General features: G+C 46.7%; 1 protein-coding gene across 5 annotated transcripts; it reads left to right on the forward strand.

The window, feature by feature from the left end:
* Positions 1 to 403: 403 nt before the first annotated feature.
* SLC25A25 (solute carrier family 25 member 25) lies at positions 404 to 17,079 on the forward strand. Of its 5 annotated transcripts, none has more exons than XM_026860282.1 (11): positions 404 to 565; positions 9,893 to 10,019; positions 10,108 to 10,195; positions 10,634 to 10,669; positions 10,972 to 11,083; positions 11,819 to 11,977; positions 12,682 to 12,834; positions 12,957 to 13,064; positions 13,297 to 13,464; positions 13,962 to 14,112; positions 14,538 to 17,079. In XM_026860282.1, the coding sequence occupies exons 1-11, from the start codon at positions 419 to 421 to the stop codon at positions 14,720 to 14,722; spliced, it is 1,434 nt and encodes a 477-aa protein (XP_026716083.1). In that variant the 5' UTR covers positions 404 to 418; the 3' UTR covers positions 14,723 to 17,079. The 5 variants fall into 5 exon arrangements, with proteins under 5 accessions (XP_026716083.1, XP_026716080.1, XP_026716082.1 ...); XM_026860279.1 differs by lacking the exon at positions 404 to 565 and adding an exon at positions 777 to 1,516; XM_026860283.1 differs by lacking the exon at positions 404 to 565 and adding an exon at positions 6,982 to 7,384.
* The last annotated feature ends 393 nt before the right edge of the window (positions 17,080 to 17,472 follow it).

A 17,472-nucleotide genomic window follows, 5' to 3' on the forward strand; every position in this document is an offset into this window, starting at 1 on the left:
CCTTACTGTCTGCAGACTGCTGTTATGCCTGCAGATGTGGACTGCTCGCTTCCACCAAGGCAGGCTGACTTTTCTGGTGGTGCCCTGGCCATGATGCTGATAGCCCCAACCTTACAGCCAGGGTGAGCAACTGCTGCTGAAACAAGGCATTTCTTGGAGGAATTTGGGGAAGGTCCTGTGTTCAGTGCTTAAATATTGGTATATAATTGTGGCTGTGCTCTGGCTAATCCTAGCCTTGACTGTACAGTTAAAGGCTCCTTCAGCAGAACTCGGCCTGTTCGACTCATCGGTGCTAGCTTAACCATCGTGTATTGGAGCGTGCGTAGATGAATAGCCATAAATGCTATGGAAGCGTGTCGCTGTGTTGTGCTGAAAGCCAAATGGCAGAAGCACAATGCAGCACCAAAGAGATATTGTAATGACGGATGAGACTATAATAGACCAGGGAGAGAGGGTGCAGTTAGAGGTTAATTCAGCCATGGCTGGGAAAAGCCGGATTCTCTCGCAGAACCATCTGCTGCCCGAACAAAGAGCTGCGGCTGAAGCTGCCCAGCTCCAGCAGCGGGTACGTACAAGCCTCTGACAATCCTGTGCTGCCAAATTGCATCGGGGACCGTGGCTTCTGCTCTCCGGACAGCTGCCCTGCTGCCCTCCCTGCCCGTACCTGCCCGACGGCGTTGGCGGGCGCGCTCCTTTGCGGGGTGCCTCCTGCGTGGAGGGCGCGCTCCCGCCCGGCTGCGCGCGCTGCCGTGTTCCGGAGCACCGCAGTGTTGGGAGCCAGGATTGGCTGGGCACTGCTGCAGTGGGGACGCAGCCTCGGGTGTTCAGCCTCACTGCTCGGCTGATGTGCCGTTAGGATGAGCCAGGACATGCGGGTTAATTGGCAGCTCTGAGAAGCTTCTCTTGGAGAGGTTCATCTTTAGCTTTCCGCTTAAGCGCAGCGGCTCCGCTTCTCTGTGTGAGCAGTCTCCAAAGCTCAGCGTCTCGGCTTCTCCGTGCCAGGGGTCTTGTGCTTTGTCTGTTGCCATCAGATTTCTGAGGCTTTGGTACAATGAGCTGCTTGTCAGGCCAGGCACGACTGCAGTAGCAGCAATTTCAAAAGGCAGGAAGCATCCGCAGGAGCGGTCTGTAAAGAATCTGAGCCTGTGGAGTCGCTGGGTTGAACCTCCCGCTGGTTGCCGTGCCGATTCCTGTCTTGGGGGTGCTTGGTAGTGCAGTCACATCACCCTTGGCAGCGGGCAGCTCCTGAGTGCGCAGGGTTTCCCTGCCTGGGATGCTCGCTGGAGTAGCAATGCTGCAGACCCTTTGGCATTTTCTGTTTAGCTTCTTTCCCAGGGCCATATGCCAAGGTCCTACAGATGAAAAAGAGGATGAGGCCAGAAACACCACCCCACTTCCAGGCCCCGGGGAGAAAGGGCCAAAGATGTTGGGGAAACCACAGGACAGAGGGACTGATCCCACTGAAAGGAGACCAACTATCCTACTGGTGGTTGGACCCGCAGAGCATTTTCCAAAGGTAATGGGATATCCAGGGGCCTGAGGAGGGGTTGGCACACATGACAGCAGATTGTGTGGTCTGCCGGGAGTAGGGGTGTTGCAGGTTGGGTGTGTGAGTAGCTGGGGGTGGGTGTGTGTGTATTTGGGGAGGGGGGAGAGGAACAGGAAAAGGGAGCAGGGTCCAATGTGTGTGCTTGCTAGCAGGGAAATGTGGGGGGACCAGGGGAATGACTGTGAAGAGAGGAGGTGTTCTAACCTTGCGGATATGATGTTCAAAGTGGGGGGAAATATGCTGTTTAGGGGCAAAGGGGAATACAGGGGTCTGGAAGGTTCCTGGGCAACTTGTAAAGAAGCATGACGGAGAGGGCAGAGAATGATAATGCAGGTTAACAGTGAGTCCCACCCCTGCACTGGAGACCAGCAAAGGATCAAATAGATCCTAAGATGTTCCGGAGTCACTGGTAATTTGGCGAGCCTCTGGAAAAACTAGCATGTTTTGAGCAAATGAGTAACTGGCTGTATTATTTGAATGGCACAGTCTGGAAGAGAGTAAAACCCATCCCTGGGGAGCGGGGTGGCATAAGGGAGAGTCTAAAATCTGCGTGAGGATGGGAACTTCCCAGGGGGTGGGAGAGCGGGGAGGTGGTGGGTGCGCACAATTGGCGGAGAATAAATGGTGAGGCTTTGTCTGGGGGGAGGCAAACAAAAGCTGCTTAGTTTAGTGCCTGGGCTCCTAGCACAGTGCTGGCTGACTGCAATTCTGGTTTATTTTTGATGGGAATGTGTCTGGCTCTCCTGAGGATGGTGCAATGACTGCTTGTGGTTTAAAACCAAGGGTGTGACCTGGGATTAGGGGAGAAGGAGTTGGGCATAACCCCTGCGAGTGGTGGGAGTTCGGGATAATATTAAAGGTCTGCAGCAGGGGTAGGGGTGTGTGACTCGCAGGATCTAGCTTATTTGACAGGGAACTGGGCATGGTTGTTGCTGTAAGCTTTCTCTTTAAAATGGGAGATGAACAGGTTTAAGTTGTAGAGGGGATTAGCGTCTGTTTTGCTGCTGTTCTGAATGGAAACAGACAGGGTGGCATTCTGCATTCTGGGGCGTAGAAGCCACTCCCTGCTTGAATCAGGCTGAAAAATCTGCAGGGACTTTTGCCTTCATCCCTGTCGTTAGCAGTTAGCACTGTGCATCCCCTTTAAAAAGAGGAGCGTGTGCATTTTGAGAAGAGGAGGACTTTCATGCAAGGAGGTTGAAGAAGGACAGAGACTTAGAACTGAAGGAGGTTGTGATGAAAACCTTGAAAGAGTAGGGCTGAAAATCTCTGGTGTCCTCCAGGGAACAATGGTCCCTCAGTCAGGCAGAGCCCATCTGTTCACACCTAGTAATGAAGCTTTCCCTGAAAGCTGATGCCAATCTCTTCTTTCCTGTGTGACCCTGGGAAGTTTCGCTGCATAGGAACCCTAAAATTGGCCAATGGAGAAATACCTAGAGGATAAGGATGTGGTAAAATGGAGTTATTGCAGCTTAACAAGTAACTGCCCATCTGCTAGGAGGTTGTGACTGTAATTTTAGCCTGCCCTGATTGTAAAGTAAAATGCAGTGTTAAAGCTTTTCTGTTGAGGATTATGCGGATATGTTTTACCTTGCAATTCAGGCTGGCTACTACTGCACCCAGTCATCATGGCTCAGCTGATGGACAGTAACTTGTTAAGCTGCAATTGCTTGTTTGTGATTGATCAGATATCTGTGTTCTAATTACCTGTCTGAAGGAGAAATGTTGCAAAATTCTCGTACAGCCTTAGGGGCAGATTATAAACCACTGTGAGCAAACATTATTATTTGGTGTTTAAAAAAAATGTGGGGGACACATGGCTTTTGTTCTCTGCCACTGATTGTCTGTGACCTTGGGAGAAGTCTCTTGGCTGGTATGCCACTTTGTTTTGTAAAAACACTTGTAACTACCTATCTGTTAAAAACACGGAAAATATCACACCTGATACTGACATTACTGTAAGGAATTGACATGTATTGATAAACTTGACCGGAGCTGCTTCCTAGCCCTGGCTCTTCGGTCTTTGTGGTGGTGTTAGTTTCTGCTCAGATTGTTGTTTGAAGGTAATGATTTCAACATGAAGCTGTTTCTGTGAATGTGGGAGAAAATACTGACTATAAAGGTGATGTGTTGGCCCCCGGGTGTGTGTACACAGAGAGGGATGATCCACCCCTGATGTCACCATCTGGACTTGTAACTTTGGATCTGTGTGTTGTCAGTGGAACAGGTCACCTTTCCTGGTCACCTTTATGTCCAATAAATACCATGTAGTGTTGTCTGCCTTCCCTGGTCTCTATCCTTCCCCTTGCACAGTCTTGGCTGGCTGCAGCTCTTTACTGTGCTGGGGTCTCTTAAATGATTAACTCCCATCCTTCATACACTTTACACCCTTTGTCTGTGCTTTCTGAGGACTTTCTGTACTGTACAATTAATTATAAGCTAGTTTCCGGAAATTAAAAAAAAAAACCAAAATCATCAGAACTTAGTGGAAACTTGGAGCAGTAGTGGTTTTCTCTCTGGCCCATGGTGTACTTGCCCAGAGAGCTGTCTTGCTTGAGAAGGAGGATGTTAGTTATGTGGCTGTGACACTCACTGCCACTTGATATTTTTAGAGACTTTTTTTTAGCAAAGTGAATTCAAAATTAAACAGCATATTTTCTTGCTCCTTGTATGGCTGCATCCTCACATCCTTTGAGGTACCTTTTGGAGCTGATGTAGTAAACAGGTGATGAAGCAGATGCCTGGAAGAGTACAAATGACTTGGAAAGGTTACCGTTGCAATGGCAGGGTATTGAAACTGGTAACTTGTGCAGCATTTAAATAAGACCCAAATGCTATAAATAAATGAATGCTATAAATAAAATGAAAATGAGTTTGCAGCTTCCTTGATGGCAAGAAAAGTGAGCCTTCTGTAGAAGGAAGACAGACTCATCTAGTCCTCGCCTTAGCAAAGAAGGGTGTTGGCTAGGCTGGCTTCACAGGGACCAAAAAGGTGTAGGTCCAGCTCTGGTTTCACTGGCAGAATTGGTGGAAGGAAGAAGTGTTGGGGAGGACTGACTGATTATCTGGAGCTCTGTGCCCTGTCCTTGGCTTGACCAGGAACAGAGTGCTAATGAGGGATGCGCCGGCCATCGCTCCTGCCTGAAGCCCTGGGTGTGCTGCTGTGTCTGCTAAGGCCTGGGCTCATACTAGTTGTTTTCCAGCAGCACTGATCCCTCTAGCTTTGGAGAGCTATCTTGCTTTTGAGTACTTCCAGGTTTGCCAGGATTTTTTTAGGTGAAATCTAAAAACTTGTTAATGCTTGTTTAAGTTCCCTTTGACATTATAACCAGAATTGCTGGTATAAACTTCATTTGTAATCTTGTCTCTCCTTAGCTCGCTGTCCTGTAATTAATACCCTGCTTAAAATCAGCTTTCTCAACCTCATTACCTTTCTCCCTTTCTCTGACGTATATAGTAGGGCTTTTTTTCCTAAAATGTGCGGATTTTGCCTTTTGTCTCTAGCTGCCAACTCCAGAGTTTATTAGGAAAATCTGCATCATGTTGGCATAGCAACTGATCTGCCAAGCAGCTATTATAGAGATGCTTGGCAATTCATGGGAAGGACTACAGAGGATCTTAAGGCTTGGTGGGGCAAATCTGAGTTACATTTGTTCAGTTACTACCTGGAGCTGTCAGGGAGCTGCTCGTGCCAGTCAGGCTGCTGAAGGCTTGTGACCGGTGGAGTGTAGTGTTAGGGTGCTGCTGGCAGTGAGACTTGGTGGGAAGGCTGGGGCGTGCTGTTGGTGTGCATGTAGTGAGCTGCTGCAGCTGATCTTTAAGAGGATCTGGAGTCCATGAGAAGATCCTGTTTTCATGTGGAGAGACGTCAGCAGGGAGTAGGTTAAGCCTGGTTAGGTAACGTGGCGGTAGTGCCATGGTAGGTGAGGTGCCTGGGGGAGGGCATAAGAAGCTGTTGTAGGTCATGATTCTCAAGGGTACTGAATTGATGCGGGTCATGATCTATTAAGCTTTAATTAAAAAAAAAAACCAAAAAAAAAAAAGAAAAAAATCCTTGAAATAAAGCCCCAGATTAAATATTCCCAATTAGTTTGATTGACATGCAGCTCCACAAACAGCTACTACAGACCTTGGCTCTTATTTAAATCTAAAGAACAAAATATCACAGTAAAGATGTAAAGGCCCCTTGTGGATTGGGGGGAGTGCTTATTGGACTTTGCACTGGCCAGGCAGTGTGTTCAAACAGAGCAAACACAAGAAAATGTTGCTGTGTCCGCAGCAGTGGGGAAGGCTGTTAGCTGGACTGGCTTAAACCAGTTTAGCAAACATGCTGTGTTACTTCAAGTGTGGGCATGATTAGTGTGTTTTGGTTATTGGCGATGGCTTTTTGCATCTTCCTTCTCTTGTTAGATGCTAGCTTCTTTTTGAGGATTATCAAGACTATATTTTAAAATTAATGCAAGGAATTAGTAATTCTGTACTGAGCGGTATTGTGACCTACTGCGCTGCTTTGGTACTCTCGCTGTAGTACTAGGTGTCATCCCATACATCAAACCCCACTGAATGCTCAGAAGCCTGTAATTATATCCACATTAAATGATGCGTGTGCCACACTCCCTCTTCAGCTGACTTGCTCTGGAACTCACTTGGCAAAGTGGTTAAATTGTAAATGGTAGAAACTGCAAAATGTTCTGCCCTGGCCACTTCTCGCTGTAGCACATATCCGACTGCAATGTTTAATTGTGGTTGTAAGAGGAGGAATAACTATTAAGCTGGCATAACTGCTGTGTGGATGCTTAGCTAGGAGGCTTTGAAGCAGCTGGGTCTGTTTTGAAGCCTGCTCTTGATTTTGGTGGTTCTTTAGGTATTTGGCACAAGGGCAAACCTTCTCCACAGGCTTTATTGCTGTCTGTGTTAGTAATGCTGGAGTGCTGCAGAGGAGAGAGATTTTGGTATGTAGAGATTGCCTGCTCCTAGCTGGCACAAGTATGGTTGGGAGAACTTTCAGCCAAAGCCAATCAACTCTGGCATAGCAAAGTAGCCTTACAAAAGTGGAATTTCAAGGCTTTTGCTTAAGCTGGATATCCCAAACATGTATAAAAGTAGTAAGTGGCTGGCATCTTGCTCTTACTGTGTTTTAGAGGAAGAATTTTTGGGAAGAGGAACACAGTGAGAGTCCTCCTGTGCTATATGGTGGGAGAGGTTATGATCAAGACTGGTCCCGACTGTGCTGCGTGTGTAAAACCCTGGAGGGGTGAGAACAGAATCGGAAAGGACTGATCAGAAGTGAGGGACAGCAAATGAGCGTCTCGGATGTTGGCCAAAGCCCCTTGGGTTAAAAGACACGCCAGTAAGAGTTAACTTGTGGTGAGCGTGATGTAAGGTCTTGGGGCTTAATGGGAGCCTGGTGTTGAGCAACGGGAGGCAGCTCGCATGGGTCGGGTGTCTCGCTGGCAGCTGGGTGGGACTGTACAGCCTCGGCTTCCCTTTTAAGTAGAAGGGCAGGGCTTGTACAGCCAATCCCACCGGAGCCCAGTGCGCTCATAGGCATGTGTCATGAGACTCGCTGGCATTTCCTTTCCACTACGCACTGAAATTAGCTCAAGGGGAGTCATTCAGCTTTGCTTCCCTTCCCGGTCAGTCTGAGCAGGGCAGCTCAGTCTCCGGCTCAGAAAGATGCTCTGCCTCTGTCTGTATGTGCCAGTGTTCGGGGAGTCGCAGACAGAGTTTGAATACTTTGAGTCGAAGGGGCTGCCGGCTGAACTCAAATCCATCTTCCGACTCAGCCTCTTCATTCCTTCCCAGGAGTTCTCCACCTACCGCCAGTGGAAGCAGGTATGGCCCTGAGGGAGGAACAGGAGGGAGTGAGCTGTGGAGGGGTGGTCTGACCCCCTGGGTGGCTGCTTGGAGGGGGAGAAGTTCATGACGGCTCGGTTGTAATAGCTGGGTACAGCAAGCACGTGTTTCTCTTGCCCCTTGGCAGGGATTGCTGAAGCAGCGTGGAGGGGACTTTTTTCTTTTTGATTCATTTGGCTTGAATCTGATGAGATTTCAGACTGTTTAAACCAGTTGGTTTGATGCCAGTTCAATAGGAAAAGGGGTTTTCCAAACTATGATTTGTCTGCTTTAACTAGTCTGCTCAAATACAACGTTTCACATCCTCTTCCTTTTCCTCCTTACACCCTTTCGCCTCCCCCCTCCTGACGGGAGGTGTCTAATCTCATGTCAGCTCAAGCCGATGCAGGTCTTGCCCCGGTGAAGGTGAGCAGTCGGTGCTGTGAGCCGGCAGTGGGTGGGCTGAGCCGGGGGAGGTTGTGCAAGAGCATTTCCCTTCGCTGCAGAAGGGAGATGCACTACATCTGTGGAGTGCTTGGTCCAGCTCTGTTGCAGGCCTTGCTTTCAGCTTGCTGCTGCTGGTGTGATTTTCATGACCAGGCTGTCAAACAGTGAAGCCAGATAGGCTTCTTATACCTTTGTGCAGACACACAAATGGGGTATGTAGCAGCTTTAGAATGTGTGGGGTCCCAAAGCCTGCTGCAGGGACAGTGTGTTGCACAGGTGACCATAGAAACGTCTGCAGCCAGCGTAGCTGTTACAAGCAATTCAGTCTACGGAGATTTCATGTTTGCTCTTAAAGGCAAAGAGCAGCAGGCAGATATTTGTTCATATCTCTGGAGAAGATGCTGTGAGCTTGACTTTCTTGCCCTTCACACCTGTTGCAGGTTATGGTTTGACAGGCTTGCAGCATTTTTGCTTTGTGATCACGGAGGAAGACTAGCAGAGCAAGGCAGCTTTTATTACCAGCAGTCTCTGATCACTCCTTGCACATCTCTGCACTTGCTTGGGGTGTGCTGAGAGAGCGGGAGCAGTTGCACAGTCACATTTCTCCTCTAGTGCCTCCCAATTTTTAGTGCCTGTCAACTTGTTGGGGGTTGCCAGAGGGAAGCCCTGATTCAGCTGTTCGAGGCCAATCTGCTGACATGCAAGGGATGTTGGTCTATCTTTAGCCTACAAGTTGAATGTGGGGTCATATCTGAACTTTGCAACAGTCATATGATAAATTGCAGGTTAAGAATACTGGGCGTACCACAAAGGTCGGGGCAGCTGGGACAGCACTTTCTTATTTAAGGTTCATAAAATGATTAGGCATAATCCTCATAGCATTAGGGCTAAAGTGACAGGACTTGGTGGGGCAAGGGAGAGAAAGTTTCAATACTGAAGTATTTAGTATTGAAGTCATTTAAAATGGCATTGAAACAAAGACTTAATGCTTATGACGGGGACAGGTGCTCATAGGCTGAGGAAATATCACAGTAAACTTAGGTTTGCCTGTTACCCTTAAAGCTTAAATATTGAACAAAATATTGGTGAACAGAGGGTTAGCCTAGTCTCTGATCTCAGAGCTTCCTTAACAACCCACCTGCTGTTCACAGAAATGAGAATTAAAAATCTGTGTGATGGAGTGGTCTGAATCACACCTCGTTTAGTGTTGCTCACTGATTCATGTTGAAAAAAGACTTACAGGCTGTCAAAGTGACTGAACACGAAGGGGAATAGGAACTCCCTGAGCCACATTCTTACAGTCTGAAGATCACTTCTCCTGTCAACAAGTAGCCATGTGCCTTTAGCTAGGACAGTCCATCGGCTATTGCCCCATGCTGGATCGAGTTAATTAGTCATTTACCTTGTCCTAGATGTCTGGCACAGAGTCTGATCTTGATTTAAGCTTTGTCCCACTAAGAGCCTTTTCTTGCTCTATATGCATCTCATGGAAACATGTATAATTAAAGCACATAGCTTCAGGGTGCCTAAACCAGTTCACAGGGGTTTTTATCTCTGGCTGTGTCCACTAGAGCTGGACAGGCTCTTTCTGGTTGGAGTTAGTTATTGCCAGAGGGAACTTACTTCTTTAAGGATCGTAGTAGGCATAAAATGCCTTCTCCTGTTCAGGTTTTTTTATTACCTGAAGTTTTGTGATTCACTTTTTATGCAAATCATGCATACTTGGCTCATACTTAGTTAAGAACCTCTACAAGGGCTTTTTAAGTGTTAATCAAGACACAAGACTGAGATTAGACACATGATATGAACAGAATATCCCTGATAAAAGCATGAGGCATTTCATCTGCGTAACTGACTTTGGGAGACAGTTGCCTGGAATCAGGTGACTATTCTACACTCCTGCTTTCCTCAAATTTCTTTGAGGAGTTATCATAACTCTGTTAGCTACTTTCTGGAGGAAAAGTCAGTCCTGTAGAAAATTATCTTTAAATATGGTAGAGGAAGGAGCAGTCTGTCCGAATGAACAAAGGAAGTGACAGTTTTCGATTGTTTTTTGAACAGAAAATTGTGAAGGCTGGAGACAAGGACCTGGATGGACAGCTGGATTTTGAGGAATTTGTTCACTATCTCCAAGATCATGAAAAGAAGCTGAGACTGGTTTTCAAGAGTTTAGATAAGAAGAATGATGGTAAACACGTTTCTCATGCTCATGAATAGACTACTGCATGCGTTAGCTTGTAATGTGTATACTCGAGCTCACTGTTTTATCTTTTCAGGCCGTATTGATGCCCAGGAGATTGTACAATCTCTTCGGGACCTGGGGGTCAAGATCTCTGAACAGCAGGCCGAGAAAATACTGAAGAGGTGAGGATTCAGCTGGTGCTTCTGTGTTACTGTTCAGGGGGTTAGAAGGAAATGTAGGGACATGGAACCCATCTTCTCTCTCTACCCTGTACACACTTTGCAGAGACTTCAGCTTCTCCCTTTTTGCCTATTATTCTTCATTTTGATTTTTTTTCCATGAGTTGACCCTTACAAAGTTGTAATGCATTATGGAGTGAATCCAGAATCTCTTATCTTCCTGACCTGTTCTGGGGAAGTGCTTGCACCTGAGCTGATTTGCATTCCTGTCTGATTGTCCTGCTGCCCTGAGCTTGCTGCTTTGGAGAAAGACTGTGCTTTTTGGAAATGCTGAGTGCTTTATGCATGTGGCACTAACATGTTAACAACCACTTATTTGTGCTGTTTTTTCCTCTTTCTTTCCTCTGCTACCTTCCCTCTGTCTGTTTGCCTGTGTGTCAGAATAAGGACGGGACACTTCTGGGGTCCTGTCACCTAGTAAGTATTATTTTCCCTTCAGTGTCAGTTATAAGTCCCTAAGTTTGGCTGGAGGGGGTGCAACTACTCCTCTGGGTCAGTTAAAGGGGAGAGAGAGGGAAGGAAAAAGGGAACCCACTTCTACCTCTCTGCAGTGTTTAGTGAATAGAAGATCTTCTAGCTTTGTCTTTTGTCTCTTTAGAAGTCTCTTAGTTGCTTTGCAAAGCTTTTTTTTGGTGTAGGCCTGAATAATCAAAGGGAAGGGGAGGAGGAATTTCTCATCCAGTGAGAGTCTGTACTCATCTATTGATAAATCTTTTTAGCATGGATAAAAACGGGACAATGACAATTGATTGGAATGAGTGGCGAGACTATCACCTGCTGCACCCAGTGGAGAACATTCCTGAAATCATCCTGTACTGGAAACACTCCACGGTAAGAAATGATTCCTCCACAACAGGTCTTGGTCTTTCCCCAGCTTCTTAGAGTCCTGACCCCCAGGAGCTGCTATCTGCAGTCCCTATCTTTCTCTTCATGGCTCAGTAGCTGCCTTGTAGCCCTAAATGCCCAGTTGCTTCCTGTCCTGTCCTCTTATCTTGCCACCTATCACTGGCACGTGATAATGTGAAGCCTCTGGCACAGGTGATAACAACTGCACTTTCTGCAAGAAGATGAGGGTGTTCACTTGGCCTGCACCTCAGGTCTTTGCACCGGTGGCCAGCCCCTGCTGGTTCAGGACCTGTTAAGACTAGAAACTCATCTGACAGGCAGCCGTCCTTCCTGGAGATATTTCAGTGGGTGTAAATAGCATGTAACGAGATTGAACTGGCTGTGAGCTTGGAAGGTTCCAGAGAGGTCCAGCTTTTTCGCCACATAGCTGCCTGTTGGTCATTTTATTCCTTACTGTGTTGCACAGTATTTTAATGCAGACAAATGTTCAGCAGTTGCCAGCTTCTTGGTCAGAAATTTCTGAATGTGAAGGTTCCCCCTGTGACGTGCTATAGCAGTGGCAATTCTGTGGCCAGATGCAGCAGTTAATGGCTGTAGATAAGCTGTTGACTTTGAATAAGCATATCCAGTACTTCAACACTTAACACTGATAAGGAGCAATAAAACTTTGGCAAGATCATTAGCTGATGAATCACTTCTCAACACCTTATACTTTTGCAGATCTTTGATGTAGGAGAGAATTTGACCGTCCCTGATGAGTTCACGGTAGAAGAGAGGCAGACAGGGATGTGGTGGAGACATCTGGTTGCAGGTGGAGGTGCAGGTGCCGTGTCCAGAACCTGTACAGCTCCCTTGGACCGCTTGAAAGTGCTCATGCAGGTATGATGGAGCAGTTCCAGTTTGTTTGAATACCAGGCAGAGTCCTTTAATACTCTTGGATGCCTAGGAGATGAGAATGTTCATCAACACAGTACAGCACTCTGGCCAGGATTAATCTTGTTGGTTTTATATTGCTATGTTTGAAAGATTTCTGGATTATTTGAATTATCGAAGTCATGTTAAAATTTGCCTAGAAAAAATAGAATCTTTTGGGAGGCAGACCTGAAAACTGTCAATAGAGTGCTTTGTGGTTTAGAGCACTGGAAAACTTGGGTTCAAGTCTTATGTTCCCATGAGAGTTGAAGTGGTTGTGGTGGTCAGCTGGCAGAGCTCATACTCAGTATTATCTAAATAATAAATTACAAAAGCTTGCTTTTAGCCTGCTTTATCACTGTACCTGCACTTGAGCCAGCTGAGAAGTTTACCGTGGGTAACTGATCCTATGCTAGGTATGGGAGTTGCCAATTTAACCTTTCCTCCCATTCCAGAGGGAGATATTGATTAGACTCATTACTTAACACTAGACTTCACAAAAAAGAAAAGAAGCTTGCTTTCCTATTGTAGAAGTTGTCTGGAAGGGATTAAAGCCTTGGCAAATCTCTGGGTAAATAAAAAAGCGCCCTTTTGTCCCCGGATTACAGAAAAACGTAGCACTGTCGTAATCAGGACTGGAACTAATCCAAGCTTGCACTCTTCTCTCCCAGGTTCATGCCTCCCGCAGTAACAACATGTGCATCGTTGGCGGTTTTACTCAAATGATCCGAGAGGGTGGACCAAGGTCGCTGTGGCGAGGGAACGGCATCAATGTGTTGAAGATTGCACCGGAATCTGCCATTAAGTTCATGGCCTATGAGCAGGTGAGTAAAAAGGCACAGATAAATCTGGCTGTGGAAGGGTTTGCAGAAGGACAAGCTGAAAAAAAAGAAAAAGACGGCTGAGACAAGTCAGTGAACCTTAATGTCTGTTCTGGCTTTTACAGATCAAGCGGTTCATCGGTACTGACCAGGAAATGCTGAGGATTCACGAGCGGCTGTTAGCTGGTTCTCTGGCTGGGGCCATTGCACAGAGCAGCATCTACCCGATGGAGGTGAGGCAGTGGCTGATAATCCAGCCCAGGAGGGATCAGGGCAAGGTGCTGAGATGGGGAAAATGGGGGTAGAACACCAGCACTATGATAGCTTAATTAATGAGTTCTTGGAGGTGATATTGGGTAATCCTGTTTGCGTGACACTTGCTCTTGCCCTGACCATCGTGTCTTAAGAATGACTTTCTATGTTTTTCTCCTGTAGGCCCTCATGGTATTTATTCTTGTTTTCTAGGTTCTGAAAACACGGATGGCTCTAAGGAAGACGGGGCAATATTCAGGCATGTTGGATTGTGCCAAAAACATCCTTTCAAAGGAAGGAATGGCTGCCTTCTACAAAGGCTACATCCCCAACATGCTAGGAATCATTCCGTATGCTGGTATTGACCTGGCAGTCTATGAGGTATGAAGCTTTTAACCTATTATTACTGGGTCTGGCTGAGATTGAGTTAATTTTCCCCAGCCAAGGTCAACCCACCGTGCTATTGTAGGGCTGTGCTGCTTGTGTAGCTTTATCACTGTTAGACCGATCAGTTACTGCAGGAGTTTGTCATTTATCAAAGCTTTCCTGATCAGCCTTATGGGGCCCAAATGGATTTTTTTTTTCTTTTTTTAAACCCAAAATGGCCTGAAAGATAATCCAATACAATGATTCTCCTTTCCTAGTCAATATCATGCATGGTCTCTTTTTTTGTATTTTTGAGAAAATTGCAGCAGAAAATTAAAGAAGGGATTTTCCCCAGGCACGATAGTAGCAGTAGCTCAGAAGAGTTTGGGAAGTCTTAGTGCTTCTGGCTGAATTTGTTCATGGCTTTTTGGGCCTTTATGCTAGATCTTCTATGCAATGTGCTGTTCTTTTAATTGTCTTTTCACTGCTAACTACTGGCTTTTTCCTTCCAGACACTAAAAAATGCCTGGTTGCAACGCTATGCTGTCAACAGTGCTGACCCGGGAGTCTTCGTTCTGCTGGCTTGTGGCACCATCTCCAGTACCTGCGGGCAGCTCGCCAGTTACCCACTGGCTCTTGTGAGGACACGCATGCAGGCCCAAGGTGAGAACTTCTGGGAACTGTGGGAGTTCCTGTCATGGTCTCTGAGCAGGGTAAAGGTCTTCTAGTGTAAACATTGCAATAACATCCCCAGCTGGCCTGTGCAGCTGAGCAGGAGGCTATTTGCCATGCTGTAAGAGGACAGTGGACTTTGTGCTCCCCTTAGCATCTGGGGCCAAGCACCTCCAGGACAGTGGTTCTGTTTTGCTCAAATCGGGAGCTTTGGACTAAGGGCAGAGCAGTTTGAGAAAATGTCTGTGATGTGCAGGAGAGCTACAGCTCGCTGAGGAGTGAGGGGCTGACCTCCATGAGGCACCTTCGCTCTGTGAACATACACAGGAGGCACATGAACCAGAACTGCTCTTTGAGACAGATTTTACCTTAAAGTGTTTTCACCACGTTATTTATTGTGCCTTTCCTTATTGCAGCTTCAGTGGAGGGTGCTCCCGAAGTGACGATGAGGGGACTCTTTAAACACATTCTGAAGACAGAGGGAGCATTTGGTCTTTACCGGGGTCTGGCGCCGAACTTTATGAAGGTGATTCCAGCTGTGAGCATCAGCTACGTGGTTTATGAAAACTTGAAGATGACTCTGGGCGTGCAGTCGCGGTGACGAGGAGATGCTGAGGACTTTGAACTCTGAAATCTTGGGGTGCAATCCCAAGACGTATAGCCATCTCTCATTCTGTGAATGTGTTGACACTAAGCTGACTAAGCAAAGCTGTGAAATCTCAGATAGTTTGTGAGTCAGTAAGGGGGAGGGGAGGATCTGGTGTCCTTTGCCATCTTGCTACTCAGAGCTTCACATAAAGCAACACGTGGTCCTTTCTGTTGGGCCTTTTGGGAGACCAGGAGGTGGACTCCTGGGAGAATCTTAAGGCACAAGTTGCTGAGGTCAGTTCCCAGCAGTATGACAGAGTAGCAAAGATTTGGGTAACAGGTCTGCTTGCCGTGTATTGCGTGTACAGAGCTGTTTGCCTGCAGATGAGCACCTTCTGACTTGCTGGAAGAGCTTCTTTTTCCATTCAGAGAACTTCTTTTTCCATTCAGTTGTTTAACTTCCTACCCATTGTTTAAATTAGTACAAACCTTGTGTAGGAGCTGCTGCCACACCAGGCTTGTTATTATGTTTACATATATTCCTTTGGGTAGGAGACATTCATGTTCTGCTTCCAAGACTTGACATGAAATGTTAACTTTGAACTATACTGGTTTTGAGGGCTGGTGGGCAGTGGTTTATCCAGTCAGGCTGAAGGTTACTTAGGCCAGCCTGATGAAGAATTAGGTTTATTTATTTTTTTATAGGTGTGTCTCATAAATCCACTAACAAGATGCACTTACTAACAGAAGCAGCAGCCTAGAGCCTGCATGCCTGTATCCTTTGCATGCCAGGATTGGCTTGTCCTATACTCAGCAGGGGCTTGGAAAGGGGAAGGCAGAAGAGCCCTGGGAGGACTGGCACCTTGATGCATGGCTTTAGTGCACAAAAAGACAATATTTCACAGCTCCTGTGCAGTTGTGCTCCCAGCACGACACGATAGCCCCTGTGCAGCATTGCATGGACCTCTGAATTCCATTCTGCCTGGTGCCAAGGAGAGCTGGTGGACCTTTTCCAAACCCCGTGCCTATGCTGCTATCTATCTCTTTAGACCTCTTTGTAGATTGATGTTCAGGTTTGCATTCGTGGGATGGAGTCCCCAAGCCAGGAGTATGTCTGCTGTGGGAAGGTGTGTTAGGGAGAGGGGCTGGTTGTCACTGGGAGAGTTGAGCTTTCAGTCCTTAAGATGTGCTTGCTTTTCTTTCAAAGGGTGCTTTTCATAAGGCTAAGGGAAAGAGATGGCTTTAAAATTTCTCTGCATTATGGGCTATTTTAGTTGATAGGATCTGGCTTCTGAGGCCTGGGAGATCCTCATCCAACTTTTCATTTTGGGCAAAATGGACCAGCGTTGCATTCCACTGTCTTACTGCTTAAAGCATATTTATTTTGTATTTATTTGAACAGAGTTATGTTGGACTATTTTTATAGACTTGTTTAAATATTGTTACTGTGCTTGTATTTCTCCTGTTTTAAAAAGTTCTCTATTTGTTCTCTTACATCACACAGCTGAGTCGTGGGGAGGGATGCTAAAGTCACTTGTGTACTTTCCCTTCGGGGCTTGAGGTGCCTTTCCTACGTCTGGGGTTGTTGCTGGAGGACCTCAGCCCAGAGAAATTCTGTAGCAGGAAGCCATAGGAGAGTAGGGAGCTGGTGAGGAAGCAGTATGGTGGGAGGAGGGAGAGGGTGTGCAGTGAAGCTCTGGAATTGCCTCTGTATGTGGCTGAAAGGGTTTCAGTGGGTGGCTGAAGTTGGGAAGTAGAAGGTCTGTGTATGTTGGGTGTCACAGCGGCTAATTGAGAGCGGTCTTGGGGAATTTTTAGGTAAGGGGGGAGGGAAGAAATCTCAGGGACTAAAGGAAATACAAGTTTCCAGAGAAACAGAGGGAAACTTGCACTTGGGCACAAGCTGCTGCAGTTGTGCTTTGAGGCTGAATGGGCAGGCCCTGTGCTGAGACAGCGGTCTTCACATGCACGTGGCGCGGAAGTGTGTGAGAAATCAGAAAAGGGTTTGCTAGCACTCGGCAGCTGCTTTTTTGCTGAGAGGTATTGGTGGTTCATGGAGAGTCTTCAAGGTGAGGCTCTGCCTTGACTAGCCAGTACTGTCAGTGGTTAGCCACGTGGAAATCTAACCAGTATGGATTAGTGATATGATTTTTTTCCACACCCCCCTTCTTGAGACCTATCACAAATTCTGCAGTGGCTCCTTCCTACCAGTGTGGCCTAATGGGAATATGAGTATCAGAATGCAAAAATCAATGCAAAATGACAACCATCTTTGTAGCTGTAACCACAAATTGTTATAATGCAAATCTAACTTGGATTCTTCATGTAGGGAACAGTCTGCTAATAAAGGTCTGTCAAAGAGATACCACGTGTCTGCATCTCTTTCTTGATATGGTGTGTTGGTGCTGCTTGTGCCCAGACTCTTCCTGGGATGATTCTCACCAAGGATGCTGACACTGGGAAGGATCCTCCCTACAAGGGCCTGGGAGAACGGAGTTGTTCTTAAAGGCAAAACCAGCAAACCTGAGATCAAGGCTAATGATAGTGGTGATGAGTTGGGGATGTTCAGATACTGTCAGCCTGTCTCAGAGTTGCTGGACTGTGCAGTATCCATAATACTCTGTTCAGAGAAGTGAGTCTCCCAGAAAAGCTGGAAGCTGCGGTCCCGTTATGCCCTCGAAGGAACCTGGTTTATAGGGTTTTCAAAAGAAAGGCTATGTACAGGTTTTTCTTAAATAAAAACCCAACCAGGAGCTCTCCTTG

Source organism: Athene cunicularia (genome assembly GCF_003259725.1).
Source record: "Athene cunicularia isolate RWA chromosome 17 unlocalized genomic scaffold, athCun1 chr17_part1, whole genome shotgun sequence".
NCBI classification, from domain to species: Eukaryota; Metazoa; Chordata; class Aves; order Strigiformes; family Strigidae; genus Athene; species Athene cunicularia.